Here is a 17,827-nt window from a genome sequence, read left to right as displayed (position 1 = left end):
CATGCTGATCTCTAAAAGTCTAAAAGTCTGAGCACCTCTAATCACACAGCATGTCGTGCCAAAAATCTGTTACATCCTTGCACCCATTTGTACAGGTTGGCTGCAGACTTCCTGCAGGGTTTTGATCACTGCCTCCACTTTGGAAAGGGCCTTGCACAGAGCTCACTCCCACCAATGACCAAAGGAGCCTTCAGAGCCTTTCAGTGCCTGTTTCTTCTTAGAGTGAAGGCACTGAGAACAAACACATGGAAATATGAGGAACCCCTGTAAGAGTTGAGATGACTGGATGTGTTTTGCTCTCTTACAAGAAGAGGATAGTGGCATTTAATGGACTAGAAGGACTGCCGGTACTCCAGAACCTTACCAGAAGTCATGGGGCTCAGGCTCTGTTCCCATCTCTAGGGCAAACCTATTGCATGATGCACATTCTCCACGGTCCACTCACCTAAATCTGATTTTTCTTTAAGCAAAGTCATTGGCCCTCGTGTCGAGCCTTACAGAAACAAGAAGCTTCTTGGTTGTATCCATGTGTCAGTAACTTGTAAAGCAGAATCAACAATTTGCTGCAAGCATTTCCCGTTAAGAGAGAACAAAGTACTTCTATCAACTCAGATGAGAACAGATATCTTGAAGCACTCAAAATAGCACAACCTTCTGTGTCACGACATGCCACATATTTCAGTATTGTAGTTTCAAGCTTATTGTGTGTGCTGATGTGTAAGCTGGGACAGCACCTTGCCTCTGCAGCCCTCAGTGCTCCCATAGTACCAGCAACAGAGAAGTGCATCACGCCAAGCTGTGGGGAATCAGCCTTAGCACTCACTTCCCCCCCCCGCTGCCTCCAGCCCCTGTGGGACAATGCCTGATTGCGAGGGCCTCAGCCAGCACCTGCCATAAATGCTTGGCTGACTGACTGCTCACTGGCTAAAATCAGAGGTTTTCAGAGAGATTTGTGCATTGATCAATGGTGAAATAAACTCCACCAACGATTTTTCTGGAATTCTACCTGGACATTACTAATTTCTCACAAAATACATCTGTGTCATCCTGTATCTTGGAAGAGCAGGTGCTTTCTTTCATGTCCCCCCAGGGATGTGCATTTCCCTGTTTCCAGTGCAGCAGCAGCTTTCTCTGGTGTGTGACAAAATACGGTGACAGCTGTTGAAACTGAGATGCCTGATCTACCTTTTCTACTCTCTGACTTATGCAGGGACGAAAACAGCTCTTCGCTTTGTGGTGTGCATGTCGCTGCAGCAGGCAGCACAGTACTGCGCTCCTGTCCCAGCCAGCACCACTGGCTCGTGTTGTTCTTATCCTTTTTTAAAGGAGAATACTGTGCCTGTGCCATCTGTTAAGCGAAGTGCTGCACGTACATTGCAATATGCCCAGCAGCACGCAACGGAGCCTTGCAGATTAGATGTGAAGTGGCGGTAAGGGGAGAGAAAGGCCCAGGTGCTGGAGCTGCTACAGGTGAGCCTAAGTGTTTGCCTCCCCAAGGCACTGAGCTGTCAGGATTAATCTCACCGAGCCCAGGAATGTGCCTCGATAGACACCGCGCCCCATTCCAGCAAACCATAAACACCCAATGGGAGCCTCAGCACCACACATGAAAGCATCTTCCTTCAGTGGGCATGATGGCAGAACTACCAACCGTCCTGCCTCGTGCTAGGGCTTTCTTAAGGTGGCTCCTTGATGGAAACAAAGGAGGAGGTAAATGTGGGCACCTGCTGCCTTCCTCCTAGGGAGGCAGCCAAGGGAACCCTCTCTATCCATTCCTCCATCCTTGACCCACCTAGGGACCCCACTTTTTTATTTCCAGGTCAAGGAATATTCCCCTCACTTTCTACCTCCTCCCCAAACCAGCCCCAAGGCCAGGAAGTTTAAGGGAGCCAAAGGGATCACCTTGTGTAGCCCCTTTTCCAAGGACTTTCAGTAAATCCTGCAGGGAGAGCTGGGGAGAACTGAGCTTCTGCAGACTGATGTTGCCCAAGTGCCATGCAGCAGTGGGAACAGAACAGCTACTGGGCTCTGAGCTGAGCAGCTTTAGCAAACCCTGCACCCCAGCAAAATTCAGTGGTGAGCATGTACATAGCAAAGGTGAAGACTGGCTGCTGGCTCAGATGTTCAGCCACGAGGATGACAGCAGGTCGATGCGAGGCCCGTGTTTGGAACGACTGCTGGCATGTCAGCAAATATTATGAGCTGCTGCCCATGGGGATGCCCAGCCACCTCCTGTCTGCTGGGGATGTGGGCATTGGCTGTCCCGCACAGCTGAGCCCACACGCACAAACCACAAAGGCAAGGCCGCGACATGGGGAAAATACCACAAAAAGAGCAATTAGTGCTCTTTCACAAAGAGCAATCTGGCTAATTAGGGGCTTACAGGTCAAAAGAAATGGATTTGAGTCCCAGTTGTGGTTCCAGGGAGCAGCTGGTGCTACTGTCAGGGGTGAGGGCGACATGCCTGGCTCCTTTGGGTGACAAATGCCAGACCAGGCAGTGATGGAGGTGCAGAAAACACTCCCTGCTGCAAGCACTCTGGGTCCCTGTGGTCCAGCTGTGCACTGCTTCAATTGATTGTCACCCATTTCCTGCACAAAGCAGTCCTGCATCTCTTGGTGTGTGAGCCATTGAATTTAGATGCCTTCACAAAATTTTTGGGCTGGCAAGGTTTGGTTCTCATCAAGTGAGTAAAACATCCCCCACATTCAGATTCCAGCCTGGATTCTGAAGTGCTGCTTTAGCAGCCAGCAGCAGAAGTCAGCTGCACATCCTCCCAGCCACTGCCCTCAAGCATTCCTAGCCCTGATAAATAAATGTACCTTACAAACTCTGTCAAAGACACATTTAGCTGAATTTTAAAAAAGAAGCCTTCCAGTAATCTCTAGGATTTTAGCCACCAGCGCATAACAGCCTCTAGGATGCTCCCTACCTTGTAACATTTCAAACAATGATTATTTTCAGAGAAAGAATGTAACCATCAAAAAGTAACTCTCAAGCCATGTTAATTAGCTGCACAGCCTGCACTTCAATATAGGTGATTTCCAGCTACCAACTTTCAAATGATGGAAGTTTCTATGTGCTATCAGCTTTCCAATGGGCACCTGCATATAAAATTCATACATTTTAATTCGTGACTGATCGCTACAGCTTAAAAATCCCAGAATTTATGACAAACAGCTTTTAGACTGCGCAATGCAAAGAAAAGCAGAGATTTTGGTTCAGCTTGTTGATATTTCCTAAAAATACGAAGCAACTCCGAAAGGCGAGATTTCCTGGCTCGCAGCTAAAGGTCAGCAGTCACACAGGGACTGCTACACACACCAAAACGAGGAAGAAGAAAAGACTGGCACAGTATCACAATATAATTAAAAAGTGACTTAACTGGGGAAAAATGGAGAGGACAGAGACAGGCAAGGACTGCATCCCAACAAGAGAGCTTTCACAGAGGGCAGAGAAACAACCCTGTTTCCTGCAGCCCCTGTGTCACAGGATAAAAAGCTCATTTTCCTATGGAAGTTCCCCCAAACCCTCTCGATGTTTGTAACTCACTCTGGGCACAACACAAGATGTGATGGCACTGGAGAGGTGAGCTCTGTCTCTGCAGCCAGCAGAGGGGGCCTGGTGCAGCTCTCAGCTGCCTCCTGAAATCCCTGCCAGAACAAAGCTGCTTGCCCAAGTATCTTGCTTTATAATATCACATTCTGAAAGTTTCCAATATTGAGACTGACAGGACTATGAAACATTTCCCAAACTCTGTCCCAAACCCAACTGAGCCCCCTGCTGAGCCCCAGGACATCAGCACCAACAGAGCAGCCATGCACCTCGCCCTGCCAATGAAATGTCCTGCTCGGACCTCCATGTTTGCCCTAGCACTTGCTCACAGAAAGCATACGCCTCCAACACTTTGGATCTGAGTTTTTTACTCTTTTTTTTCTTATTAAATTAAAAACAATTGGCTGTAGAGCAAAGCAGTGCTTTCAACTAAAAGTTTAACAGCAAGCCAAAAACTGTATGCAGAGCTCAAATTGGATGCCCCAGAACCTGCTAACCAAACGAAAGCAAAGCAACGCTCCGGTAAGCAGACAAGCAAAACTGTAGGCTGTTCAACTTTAAATTTAGCTCTGGCAGATCCTGGGGGAAGGGCATCCCAGCAGGCATGTGTCCTCTGCTTTACAGGGAGAGCAGTCAAACCACAGATCTGTTTTACATGCATGTCTATACCTATCATCTGCATTTCATGCGTACAATTTCCTAAAAGTACTTTGTATGAGATAAAGGAGACCTCACTCTCAGACACAAAGTGGCTGTCCCAAAAGCAGCCAAAACTACAGATGATAATTGTGCAACAAAAATAAAGCTCTGAAAAGAAGCCTGCTGCTAACCTGGAGCTTTGCAGATCCCCATCTGCAGGACGAATTATCTTCTGAAGCCAAATGTTGAATACCAGCACAGAGAACACTACTTCAGAAGCATATTGCTGTAGACTTGATATTTTGTTAGCTGGAGCTTAAGGGCAATTTGCAAGTAGAGACTATTGCCATGATCAGCAGTGAGATTACAGAAGTAAGATCTGCTCTGGTGAATCTGAAGAAGATAGCTCCAGGCCTACAGTTCAGTGTGCCACACCTGCTAGCAAAGAATATATAAATAATTAGGCCTCTAGGATGCAAATACTACAAGGAGGGGATATCCCCATTCAAGGGCCAGTTTGGTTTGGCAACCTTTTGCAGCCAAACCAAATTGCAAACATAAAGACAAGCCATGCATCGATACCTCTGCAATCTCACAAGCTGCACTCTCTCCTAAAAGGCCAAAGACAGACATGGGGAAAGTGGAAAGGAAAAACCCTTTCTAGAGTACAAGCACACAAGCACTGTGAGAATCACATCATCATCAGATTTAGGAATAAATCAAAAACAAAGGCAGTGAAAGGTCTCTGCTTTAATCACTTGGCCGCAGAAGCTGCTGATAAGGAAATGCAACAAAACCTAGCGTGAAGTGCCTAGAAAGTCTACTTCTAGTCTAGAAAGACTAGAACTCGTGAGTTGAACATTAAAATAAATTCTCTACAGCTTTATACAGCACTACTTGCAAAACGCCTCAGTTAAGTGTAAGGTTAACATCAGCTGGAAAATAGGTGGTTTCTACTACGTTGCTGCAGCAGTTACTGTGATTTCATTGACCCATCAGCAGAATTACCTTAATTTTAAACCAGCTATCCAGCAGCTAAAGAAAACAAAACAAAGAACCGTGTATAGGTAAACTCATGCTTAAAACAAAGACACAGCATGATGAATGCTTTTTAAAAAATGGTGTCTTGCATAAATCATAAGCTCTATATTGATTGCAAGCAAAGTTAATCAAACTGAAAAAGGTATAATGGGAGCAGGAAACATCTTCCTGGCCTTGAGGGCTCAAGTGAGGTTATTTCCACTGCCAAACACTAATGATCTGTGCATTATGGTCTGTTACAGCAATGCTTTGCTTATTGAACACTTACGTTGTTGGGTGCTTTAAAAAAAACAGGAACAAGAACAACATACTTGGCTATGCACAAGAATTAATGTCTGTTTTTCTAAAATACTATTAATGAGAAAAGCTCTCACAGCTTTAATTGGCATTCAACACAGGCATCTCTCTCTGAGATGCCTCTTTTTGAATACCATTATTCTTATTGCTGTTATTACTATTGATCCACCAAAGCATCACACTTAAGTGTCTTTCACTAGATAACATAACCTTCAAAGCTTTCCATCAAGACTTACACCCTCTTTCATGACACAGGAAGAAGCCTGTTCTTTTGAGTATTTGGGGCAAAAATAAAGACCAGATGAACCAGCCAAAATTCACAAGAGGCAGAAAAGGAAAAGGACTCTGAAGCTGGTGGATTTTCTGCATTAACGTCTGCGAGAGGCTGGAGGGGCAAGTGTGCTCAGCAGGGGCTCCCATTCAGCTGACAGCCTGAGCAACCATCACTGGAAGGCTCTTCTGAAAATCTTGGCTATCACTTTTTAAGGCAGGTGAAAATCAATTAATTTTGAGCTTTTAAAAGAACGCCTTTGCCGTGGTCAACCCTGGCCACACAGCTACAGTACATTTTGCAGAGACGCACTGCCTTTTCTTTCTATTCGGTGCAAAAGCACTTAATCTTGGTTATCAGCTCCCTGAAGGTCAGGTTTATTTCTTTAGATCTATTATGTACTGTTTGAAATTTCCAGTTCCACCTTTCTGGCTATTATAGCTTATTTCTCCAACTCCTTTTCATGGTAACTCCATATGATGACTGCTGATAAAGTTAGGAGGACCGTGATTTTAAATGCCTGACCTTCTTCAAAATCTGATAATGGATACAGTCTCTGAATCATAGGTCATCTCAATTTTGCTAATAAACCATTTATTTCTAGTGGCCTTCAAGGCCTTGAGGCTTTCTGTGCACTACAAAATGTATTCTTCAGGGAACAATAAAAGTAAGAGAGCATCCTTTGCCATTGCTTAGAACACTACAGAGGATGCTGTGGTCTGGAGAGCGTGTCTGCCTACCACTACTTAAGTGCAGAGGCCTCTAAGTTCTTTGCTCCCATATACCATTTTCATATGTTCATGCAAAACTTAAAGGTACAAACATCTAACAAGAGCTGAACTCTTTAATTGCAATTTACATGGAGAAAATAAGAAAAATCCAAGCCTCCTTAGACTCTCCACATCTACTGAGGACCATTCAGCCACCTCTACTGTAGTCTGCAGCTTCCCAAGCCAAGTCTTACATCAGTATCTCCAACATTATGCTGTTGTGGTAAGACCCGATTACGTTATGCTTGTAAAAGCTGCATCTGTGCCAAAGGACACAATTTGATGGCACAAATGCCTGCCAGCCTCCTGCAATGGCCTCACTGAAACAGAGTTCTCAAAATGACTTGTTCTTTCAAAAACACAGCCTGAGGTATAATTGCTATTGAAGGTCAACACTTAGGACAAACTATTGAACAAGATGCAGAGGAATTCATATCGAACATGAATACTGCAGTGACTGGGACGTGAGTAGGAGGTGAACAGAGCAGTTTTACTTACTGTCAAAGCTTCTGTACTGCGCCGTTAGGATCGTCTGCACTGAGCGGCCGGCCTCTTTCATCATGGCTTCAAATTCACTTCGGCTTTTGTTTGCAAAGTTCTCCTCCATCTCGCTGGTGCAGCAGGTGTAGCCTTGTGGACAGATTCGCAGGTGCTCCCCTAAAGTGAGAGAAAGCACAGCTGAGTGGCCAGCTCTGGAAAGGGAAGGATTTCACCCCAGATGACCTCAGCATAAAAACATTCCGACTCCCTGATAACCTGGCATGCATTACGCATTATGTATCTGCTTGCTAACTGCAGTTATCTTACATTAGTTTAGCAGTTGGTCTGAATGCAGGTAGAGGTTTTCTCATTCTGAACTGTGATGGAAGGAAAAGTGAAAGCAATAAAATGCATGCACTGGGAAGGAAATAAGAAATACAAGTATCTCCCACCCTGTCTGCCTTAGACAGAGCCCAGAAGACATGAAAGTCTCTAATGAAATGACACACTAATTGTCCTCATTAGACTTCACACATCTCTTAGGATGTGTGAAACTACTTTGCCAAAAAACAAAACCCAAAAAACCACTAGGAATAACCCCTCAAGTCCTATCCCTATCATGAGAAGGGATTTCTAGAACCAGAGAGATAAGATTAGGGAGAAGTTTTCAAAATACAGAGGTGTGCTGAAAACCGGTGGAATCTGGGTGGCTAATTATCCTCCCCACATTTTGAAATGTGCCTGTTTACTCTTTTTGCAATGAAAAATCTTATCTTCCAGAAAGAAACACAACTACCCCCCAAAAAGAGTTGCTATGACAAGCACTGATTGAATATACCCTTTATAAGGGTATAAGGAACCATACAGCTATAAAGAACTATAAAACTATAAGGATGAACAGGAAAGGTAAAATGACACGGATGTTAAATTGAAATATTCTTCAGAATGGAAGTTCCTTCTGACCCCCCTCAATCTCTTTATTCTGGAGAAGCAACCATTTGCACAGGCAGACTCAGCAACATTTTGAAAACAATTGCAGAAGCTCTTGAGAGTCCTCACAAACAAAAAGACATCCACCTGAAAACACACCTCACACTTCTTGCCCAGCAACAAGGTTTCATTTGAACAAAATCAAACATCATGGTTATTTCTTTTAAAGAATATAAAAAAAACTTTTTACATTACAACTTAAGTTGAGATAAACCAATTGCAAAGAACAAAATTTATTGGGACTGCCAGTGATTTTGCTGGCAGTTTTATAGGACTGCTGTCTTAATGTCCTTAAGCTTAGACAAATACTTAAAATCATGTTTTACCTTATGTACATCAACAGCTGAACCTGCACAGTCCCAGATTTTCCCACTGAAGTCCTGAGTTATTTCCAGCCCAGAGCTCTTAGCAAATGCATGCCTCAGTTTAAAGGGTCTTTAAAATTGGGCACATGTCAAAAATTGGCAGTCAATGCCACATAATTAGCAGCCCAGAAGTCATTCTGATGGGAGAGCTCTGTAGCTGATGCATTTGAGGCAGAAGCCTTTCAGAAGTGTGCATTGGCTGGCACTGGGTTCCTTGCTGGCAGACAGCACTGGAATGACCTGCAAGCAGGTGAGGTGAGAGTGCTCAGGAACACTGAGGTTCCAAAGGAATGGGAGCAGGACAGGACCTGCCGCTGCCCAGCTGTGGGGGAGAGCAGTCCCCAGGATGCGCCCAGAGCCGCACTGCTGTGCTGCGCTGCCTGCGGGTCGCACTGGCTGCAGGCCCAGTGCCATTGCTGCAGCTCTGCACGGGTCAAGCAGGCTCACGTAGGAGCCAAGAGGCAAACACCAGCAGTGTGTGCTGCTGGGCTAAGCCTTCCTCTCATGTATTTCCTTCCAGACAGCTGGAATTATTTTACAAGGTGCAGCTTTGTTTCACGTCACAGCAAATTAATATCTTCTTACCCAGACTCTTCTGCCTGATTTCTGCTTCCACAGTATTTCTGAGGAGAATCGACGTTTTATTCACTGTTGTTTTACCACTGCAAACATTCTCCCACACTCCCATTACTGTCCCAAGGATGGAACGATCCCTGTCAGTGAAGGCTCTGCCAGGCCTGCTGGCCAGCAGCACCGAGGCTGGAAGGCTCAGCCTCAGCCACCAACAACCCCTTAAGGTTTGGCAAGCCAAGGCCAGGCGGTGGGAATGGCCCTCCTGAGAGCCCCTTCTCCTGACCAGCTGCCAGCACATTGCACCCGGCCTCAGCAAGGCTTCCTGCCCCTCTTCTCCAGGCTGCAGCGAACTCCAGCAGGAGCACGGGGCACCTGGAACAGAGCCCCACTCAGAACTGTGCCACCAAGCCTGGAACCGCAGGGAGCAAACACTGGGCTCCAGAGACAAAGGGAGAAAGCACGAGGCCAGCAGCCTGGGGCAGGCCTGCAGCCTAGGCCCTGACTCCTGGGGGCTGCAGTCTGGGCAGGACCACGCCTGCCTGGAGAAGGAGGCAGGTGCCCAAGAGGATGGGCTCTGTGCTGCACCTCAGCTGCCCACTGCACCTCAGTAAGGAGGAGCAGCAAGATTTTGAGGTGTGCTAATTACAGCGTGACATGATTACAGTGTGACATGAGCAGACAAAATCCTCCCTGCTCCCACCCCACCCTGAAGCGCTGGGTGTGTTTCAGCAGTGGCAGCGGTCCAGCACTGCTCTGCTAACAGAGCAGCACACAACCTGCAGCCATGGAGAGCAGAGAAAGAGGGGGGAAAGACCGAAAGGGAAAAGGCAAACTCGTAGCTAAAATTGCTTAATTTTACACAACTTAGAGAATCAAACTGAGATTTTTTTTTTTAATGCTTAAATTCAGAGCAGCCTTAATTCCTTTTGATGCAACATTTATATTAGCTTTCTACAGGAGGTATTTGTAGGGTACTCAGCACCACAGCATTTTATCTCAGTGGGAAGCTAAGTTTTCCTCATTTGTCTTTGTATGCTTAACTTGGTGTGTACAAGAAAGTCTTACAGCTCTGCTAGAATGCTTCTCTTGCTTTGCTTTTTAACCTGACCCACCCTGGATTTGCTACTATTATTTCAACATTTCTTTAAATTGATTTCAAAATAAACATACTCTAGACTGTATTTTTGTTTTCCCTGTATTTCAAAGTTCATTTGTTTGCTATCTCAACATTATGTCATTGCTGACAGTGCACTATAAATACCTCTGAGTTCACTTGGCTGGAGATTATTTGCAGATATCTATGGAGAGCTGAGATGTTCTGCAAGCAATAAATCTGCAAGACACAGTGCACTCTTCCTCTCTACTGCTGCATCAGAGAAATTTCCTGCTGTCTGCAGCTGACATGCTGCTCACCATTTGCTCCATAGCATGTGCTCCCAGGCTGGAAAAGCTTTGCAGAAAGCAAAAGAACACAGTAGAAGCCGAACTGGCAGCAAACAGAAAGTGGCTGAAATCTTGAAGATAATAGATATACTCCACATATACTCAGACTAACTTAGTCAGGGCATGAGTGCCTGTAACTTAAAACCCAGACTTCTCTCATGGCTCCAGCCTTCAAATCGTGGCCCACCACTATGCAGCATGGCACAGAGGCACCCAGCTTGCATTGGATGCCTCAGCTCATACCAGTTCTGCTCTGCTTTACGTGCTCCACATTTAAGACATGGCTGACTAAGTACAAGAAGAAGTACTTTGGGATGCCCAGCTTCCTCCTTGCAGAGCTACCTGTTTGCCCAAACCTTTAGCAACCAAAAATGTGTGGTTCAGTAAATGTCTCATGAAGAGTGGGCTGCCAAACCAGGCTGGGATGTAACCCATGGACTTCACTGTCTCCTTGAAAAGGAGACGGGGCAGAGCATGCATGAAAACAACACCAAATTCCTCACTTACAATGAGCAGTCCTGGAGTGGAGTAGAAAGAAATAGGCAGAAGGCTGAGGACAAGAAAATATTACACTGCTTGTCTACAGGCTTTGACTGTCTTTCAGATACCCTCTCAGCTGGCAGTGTTAGCAGAACACTTTGGCTTTCATTCATGACTCCGTTTGAGAGTGCCAACTATCAGATCACTTCACCACTTGTGTCAGAGCCCCCAGGAAGAGCCCTGCACACACACCACTGACTCAGTGGGGCTCAGCTCCAGGCAGGCTGCGCTGCAGGAAGAACGGCAGGTCCACGGGTCTAAAGGCAACACCAAGAGCTCTCAGCTCCCTTTAGCCATGGAAATAGTGCTATTTCTATTGTGCTCACATGATGCAGGAGATTGAATTTATCACAATTTTTGCAGAAGGTTGGGGGTTATTTGGATGTGTTAGAGTATCTAAATGCAAATTATTACAAAAATAAATTCTGGGAGGAATAATTTATTCCTGGCTGCGATAAATCCATCATGAGTCTTATTTGTAATGCTCATCCCACCCATTCTCCAAACTGCTCCAGAAATTCCTCTCATGCTCCTAGACCCAAATCGACCCCTACTCCTCCATTCTGGCCTTCAGCACCTGCAACCCAAAGCGCATTCTCAGGGGCTCCTTGGGGTCAGGTCGCAGACAGCTGTGCTTGCTGAAATCCCACGCTGCTAAGAGCCCTCCTTCACGCAGCCTGAGGAAGGCAGGGCACAGCCCTGGGGCCGGTGCAGCCAGAGAACACAGGAACACCTGGTGAGCTCTACTTCTCTCCTGCTGGCCTTGCTAGGCACCTAACAAACAGGCAGCGCAATGAAAGCAAATCCCTTCCTTGTGCCTCCCTGCTTGTCCTGCTTCAGGTGCTCCTGTCCTCACCTCTCTTCAAATACGATCCGCCCCCAGATTGATTGAGAGCATACTGGTAAGTCACTGACAGCACAGCCTTTCACACTGGTACCCTGAAACCCACTACCCATAGTACCTTTGAAACCCAGTCTTGTGACATGTAACTCGTAGACGAAAAGGGGAAACCCAGAAACATGTGACTAGGACACAGCCTTGCGGCTGATCCTCCTAGGACAAGCTCCTCATGCAGTTCTCATTCCAGATGTGCTGAGAAACATTAGCTGCCAAGCTTCTTCCCAACACCTCTGCACCCCAGCATCTCTGTAAGGTAGACAGGGAGCAGCTGCTCTCAAAGCAGCTGCCAGCATCAGACTGAACTGAAAGCCATTCTGCTCTGTTAAGGGGAACACGACTCAGGAAGTCTCCTGCTTTGCAAAGGCTGGTGTCAGCTTGGCGCCATGCAGCCCATTTCCTTGCTGTGCAGTTAGCTGTGGGCAAAATGGGAGATCTATATTCTGGTTGTGAGCTAGGAGTAGTGGTCTGTTTGGCTTCCCTTTGCACGTAATGTCAGCAGAGTCATGGGAGGCCCAAATATGAAATGTTGTATAGCAAGCCTTCCAAATTTGATCAAAAGGCACTGAGCCGTGTTCCGCCCTGCTCTGAGCAATAACAGTGGACAAGGATGAACCACTTTCATAATGCTTTACCATCCAATGGTTGATCACATAGCCTGTGCTACTCGAGATGAACTCGAGTTTTTGTGCCAGATAAAGAAAACATCGGCGATAAAAACAGCCTTAAGACAACATAACAGCAAAACATGAATGCATGTTCACACAGCCCATCAGTCTGGCCAGGATTATACCCAAACTGAAAATGCAAGGACAGATAATCCATAAGATTCGCTCATTCCACTCTTTACCTTTCAACTCCCACCAAGATTTAATAAACTATCAAAACACTGTTAACCAAATAAGACAACTCAATCTGGCTGCTGCGGGGAGCTGGCTCCGTACCAGGTCAGCACTGCTCCTTAACTGCATTACAATGAAGCTCTGACCCAGTGAAGAGATGCAGATATTTCTGAGAAATAACACAGCTGGCATCCTCAGAGCAAAGGACCCCAGGCAGGCGTAGGCTCTGCCTTGCAGCCGCTCGGTCCAGGAGTGTGGTTTTCAGGGAGAGGTTGGGTAAGACTGGATGGGAATTTCCTCCTATCCGTTCTGTTCATGCGTTTAAATTCTTCAGACTCCAAGCTGTCAGCTCAGTGTCATGCTCACACACTGGAAGTGTGGTATCAATTTGTTTAATCCCAGACCCCGATGTCAGAACAATTTATAAGGCAGGCAAACATGGGCAAAAAAAAGTTAATTAACAGAGGAGAAAGAGCCACCTTCATGTCCTGGAAAAATATTAAGTACAGAGTAGATAAGAATGCCTTCAGAAATGACAGTTTGAGAATCCTAATGTCATCAGTGCATGTTTCTGTGGCAAACTGCCCAAAGGAAGGGAACAGAGAAAATGTCACAAACGCTGACAACAGACTTGATTCTTACTGAAAAGCTCTGCACGAAAGCAGTTTACCCACTCACTGCTCCTTTGGGGTTGGGGAGTGTCACTCTGAATGAACGAACTGCTCCCGGTTTCTCATTCAGGGCTTGGATGTGCCCTTCACCACAGGGGCTTAGCTCTCCATCTGACTCGCAGCCATGCACACGCAGCACAAATCAGTGCAGGGTGCAGTGATCCAAGCCTATGTTTAAGGACAAAGTAGGAAAGGCCTTATAATTTGCAGTAGAAAATATCTTTTTTGGTGGTTGGAGAGAGGAATGAAAGAATTTGGCTCTAGGGCCAAATCCCCATGTACCACAAGTGAGGACCTCCGCATCGCTGCACTGACGGAGCACCACAACCCGGCGCTCCCAGAGCCTCACCCAAGCTCTGGAGCTGGCAGGGAGCAGCCCTGCTGCAGGAGGGAACTGATCCACCCTGAGAGGCTTCATCAGGGGAGCCACACAGGGTCTGCAATTAGCACTCTCCAAATAAATCAGTCTTCAAAGAAGCTCTCAGTTCAGATCAGAACAGTTGCAGGGATCAGGGAGGAATGCACAGGGAGCCAACTGTTGCACTCCTTCCCTTTCTCTGAAAAGCAGGAAACCCTTTAAAAGAATCTCAGACAAGGGAAGAATTATCCTGTCTCTTCGCATAACGCTTGTGGGGACGAACTGAAGTTGTTTGTCATAATCCATCACTGACAACCTCTTTCAGAGTAGTCCTGAGCACATCAGCTTCTTGCCAGATGTTCTGCTTTATTTTTTTTTCTTCTTGGAACAAAGAGTCTTTTTATCCTCAGTTTGCTGCAAACTAAAATAAGATCAAACTGGAAACCTATTGCTCTTATCAGATGCAGTTTCATTCGTAACAATGTAGATATGTTAGAACATAAGAGGCAAAGCAATTCATTAACCAATGTTTTCAATTTCCTCCCAGAAAATGTTCTGCTAGCTTTTCTCCCAGTTTGCTGCAGGAGGGAGCAGTCCAGGAGAGCAATCTAAGAGGTACTAAACTAAAATTAAAGATACAGTTCTTTAAGAGATGATAGTTTTTGGCTTATTCCTGAGTAATTTAAAAAAACCCAGCAGCAACAGCTTTCAGGCCTTATAATCCAGGACAGGAACTTGAGAAAGGGTTTTCCAGTCCTGCTGCTGAAGAAAAATGGTGACACTGCACTTTGGGATAAGGAGGTAGGAGAGCTTCAGCACGGCTTCAGGCATGTTGCTCACGAGTAGGGAGCGCTCATAGCCAGTCCCTGTTATTTCAGTGGAAAGAAGAGGAAAACCTGGATTCCTCTTTCATGCCAGTCAGCATTCAGAGAACGCGTCCCTCTAGCCCCAGCTGAGCTGCGTGACCGGTAGATGCTGATGTGAAGACACTGGCAACAAACACCCCGGGCTTCAGACCCGTGCTAAGTGCTGAGCTCCTGTGATGCAGCCCTGTTTCTTAGCCCTGACACCTCCATGGGACACAGTGATGGGATGCACCCACAGAGGAAGAGGATGGCACACCTGGGGCAGGCTGCGCAGCGCTGCCTCCCTCCCACCACGCTGTGGGCAGCGTGCTCTGCCCTGCAGGAAGGCCGCAGCCATGGGCATAGCGCTCCCAGCCCACACCGCTGTCTGCTAAAAGCACAGATCTGCCCGGTGAAAAGGGACAAATTAAAAACCCCAATTGCTCTGTCTGCTGGTAGGAATGAAAATGACTCCCTAGTGTGCAAAAAAACTTGCCTCTAAATAGTTATTAAACAAATGAAACTATTAGATCTAAACCTAATTTAGCTTGAATGAATTTGCAAAAACAAAATGCCTGTGCCCAAAACCTAAAAAAATTAGGTTTAATGACATTCAATCTTGAATTCCATAAATATGTGTCTTTTTAATTAAAAGGCGCATGTAACGAATTGTCTGAACCATGCAAATTCAAAATCATCCTTTTCAGATCTCTGTGAAAATCTGAGTTTTCCTATGTCATAAAAGAGGAGTGCTTATCTTTGCTTTACGTGTTGGTGGGGATGTAGGAAGGTGCAGGGTTGCAGGGGCAGTTCTGGTTGCTGTGGGCTTTTTCATGTTGCATCTCAAAGCTTTCTCAGGTCCAGAAATGCTCAGTTTCCCCCCAGGTATTGCTTCATCTTCTGAAGATTTTGACGGGCAGCAAAACAGGAGAGGCCTTTCCTACTGTGACAGGAAACACGAGCTACAGGGTCATCTCGTGGGAACATGAATTGCAGACTTCTGGCTGGAAAAATCACACAGTTGATGCAGAACTTAGGAGAATGAGTCTGGAGCCTGCAGAAGCCTCTGGTCTCTGCATGCAAGAGATCTGCAGCAGAAGGAATTCAATATGCTCCTTCCACTCCTGCACAGGTGAAGCTTGAGCCATCGCTCTTCCTTTTGTGCCTCCATCTGATCCTCCCAGCTGTCAAGACACAGTGGATATCCCCAAGGAGCTCCTCATCTATCCCCAGGGCTCATGCAGGGCTACCGAGAGCCGAGGGCTCAGTTTTGGCCCCACTGCCATGTTGTGAGCAGCCTTCTGCAACAGCCACATCATCCCCTGCCACTCCATGCAGTAACACAGGGACCGTGGTGAAACGGGCTCAGCACTGCAATCCCAACACCCTGCTTGATCTCAATGTGGCTCATCCAAAATCTTACCAGAGAAATTTATTTTGGGCAACTCCTATTTGAAAACTTAATGGAAGTGTAGTTGTTCTCCCCTGAGCGCCAGGAACAGATGACTAAGAAACGTTGCCAGTATCTGTCTTTCAGCAAGATTAGTGCTGGGTTTGTGTGGTATCCTATTTATAACCTTGACAAACAGCTCACCCAATCATTTCATACTTAATCATAGCTGTCTGCCTGGCTCCCTTCAGAGAAATGCTTTTCAAAAAGTATCTGCCAACAACATAGGAACAAAAGGAAGCAGACCACAGTCAAAAAAAACTTGCTTCCCAAACCAGCAAACAGCACATGCTCACAAGCAGTGCAGAAACCAGGTCCTGGTAAATCACGAGGCATAATTATAGCGTCATGATTCATGGTACTGCACAGCTACAGTTAGTCAGCGTTTCCACTGTAAACCCCTATTTTCAGAGAGGTCTGCAGCTCAGCTGCAAGAAATTAGTCCATGATGAAATTTGGCAGTAGAAATTCTAGAGTAAGGATTTTTATTTTCCTTAACCATTTAGAAATCACAGAATCACCAAGGTTGGAAAAGACGTCTAAGACCATCCAGTCCAACCATCCACCTATCAGGACTTCACCACTAACCCACATCCCTCAGTATCACATCTACACATTTCTTGAACGCTTCCAGGGACAGTGACCCTTGGCAGCCCATTCCAGCACTGACCACTTTTTCAGAGAAGTTTTTTTTCCTGATATCCAATCTGAACCTCCCCTGCTGCAACTGAAGGCCATTCTCTCTTGTCCTATCACTGTTACATGGGAGCAGAGGCCAACTCCCACCTCGCCACAATCTCCTTTCCTCCTTCAGGATCTTGTAAAGAGCAGTAAGGTCTCCCGAGTCTCCTCTTCTCCAGACTGACCCATCCCGGTTCCCTCAGCCGCTGTTTCCCCCCTTATTTCTGAGGCTGCAGCAGTAGTCTTTAAAAAAAAAAAAAAAGAGAGAGAAGAACACTTCTAGGTGCTTTTTGGTGGCTGGTTTCTGTGTCTGTCTGTCTCTCTCTTTGTGGATAATAGGACCAAAACGTAAATTTAGCTGGGATGTTCAGCTACAGAAGTCTTAAGAGTTTGAAGTTATGACTTCCACAGTTAGAACCCAATTTTCCATCGGACACATTGGTGTTAGTATCCATGGAGTTGATTGCTATGCGTTAAGGCACCTTTACCCTCAGAGTAAACATGCCTATTTATCTAGTTTATCTAATTTACACTTGATGGGATTGAGCTGGTAATTTACATGTCTTTGTGTCTTTCTTGAAACACCATCTTCCAGGATTATCAGAGATTGCTTCCTGCTCTCACCCCCCAAACCCTGCACTACCCCTGCTGCTCCCCATGCACCCAGCTCCCAGCAGGGCTCCCACTGGCACACACACAAGCATGGCTGCGACCACTGCGGAAGAAGTGTGGTGAAGGGAAAGGAGCAATACCTGGTGGGACAATATTAAATAGAGCCTTTCGCAATATTTTCACCTGCACTGAGATACTGACTGCTGTTTGCATGCCTGGGAACGTCAGAAAAATACTTTTGCTCTTTTCCAAGTAGCTCTGGGCTCTGCCTCCTAAGAATTCAGTATTCGAGGTAGCAGTTAGGAATTAAGAGCTAAATGAACTCAGTAAGATTACTCATGTGCCTTCGATCATTTACAGGACTGTCCGCCAGATCTCGGCTTCAGAAGACTGGATTGCAGCTCCTGCTGCAGCCGTTACCCTGACACAGCACATCCGCAGAGGAGCAGCTGATAGCAGTGCTGCAATGTCTCCACAGAGCACGGTTATGGTTAGGAATATCTCAC

The 17,827-nt window shown here is 46.1% G+C and overlaps 1 protein-coding gene across 1 annotated transcript in view; it reads right to left on the bottom strand.

Moving 5' to 3' along the window:
• The window catches only part of GPC1 (glypican 1), a 160,669-nt gene that overhangs the window by 72,127 nt on the left and 70,715 nt on the right, over window positions 1-17,827 (bottom strand). Inside the window, 1 exon segment of the mRNA NM_001303227.1 lies at window positions 7,072-7,230. Within this exon segment, the coding sequence (NP_001290156.1) occupies window positions 7,072-7,230 (159 nt within the window).

The sequence above is a fragment of the Meleagris gallopavo genome, chromosome 11 (assembly GCF_905368555.1).
Source record: "Meleagris gallopavo chromosome 11, MGAL_WU_HG_1.1, whole genome shotgun sequence".
In the NCBI taxonomy this organism is placed as follows: domain Eukaryota; kingdom Metazoa; phylum Chordata; class Aves; order Galliformes; family Phasianidae; genus Meleagris; species Meleagris gallopavo.
Note: the sequence above shows the minus strand (reverse complement) of the source record. Positions and strands in the feature narration are given on the sequence as shown.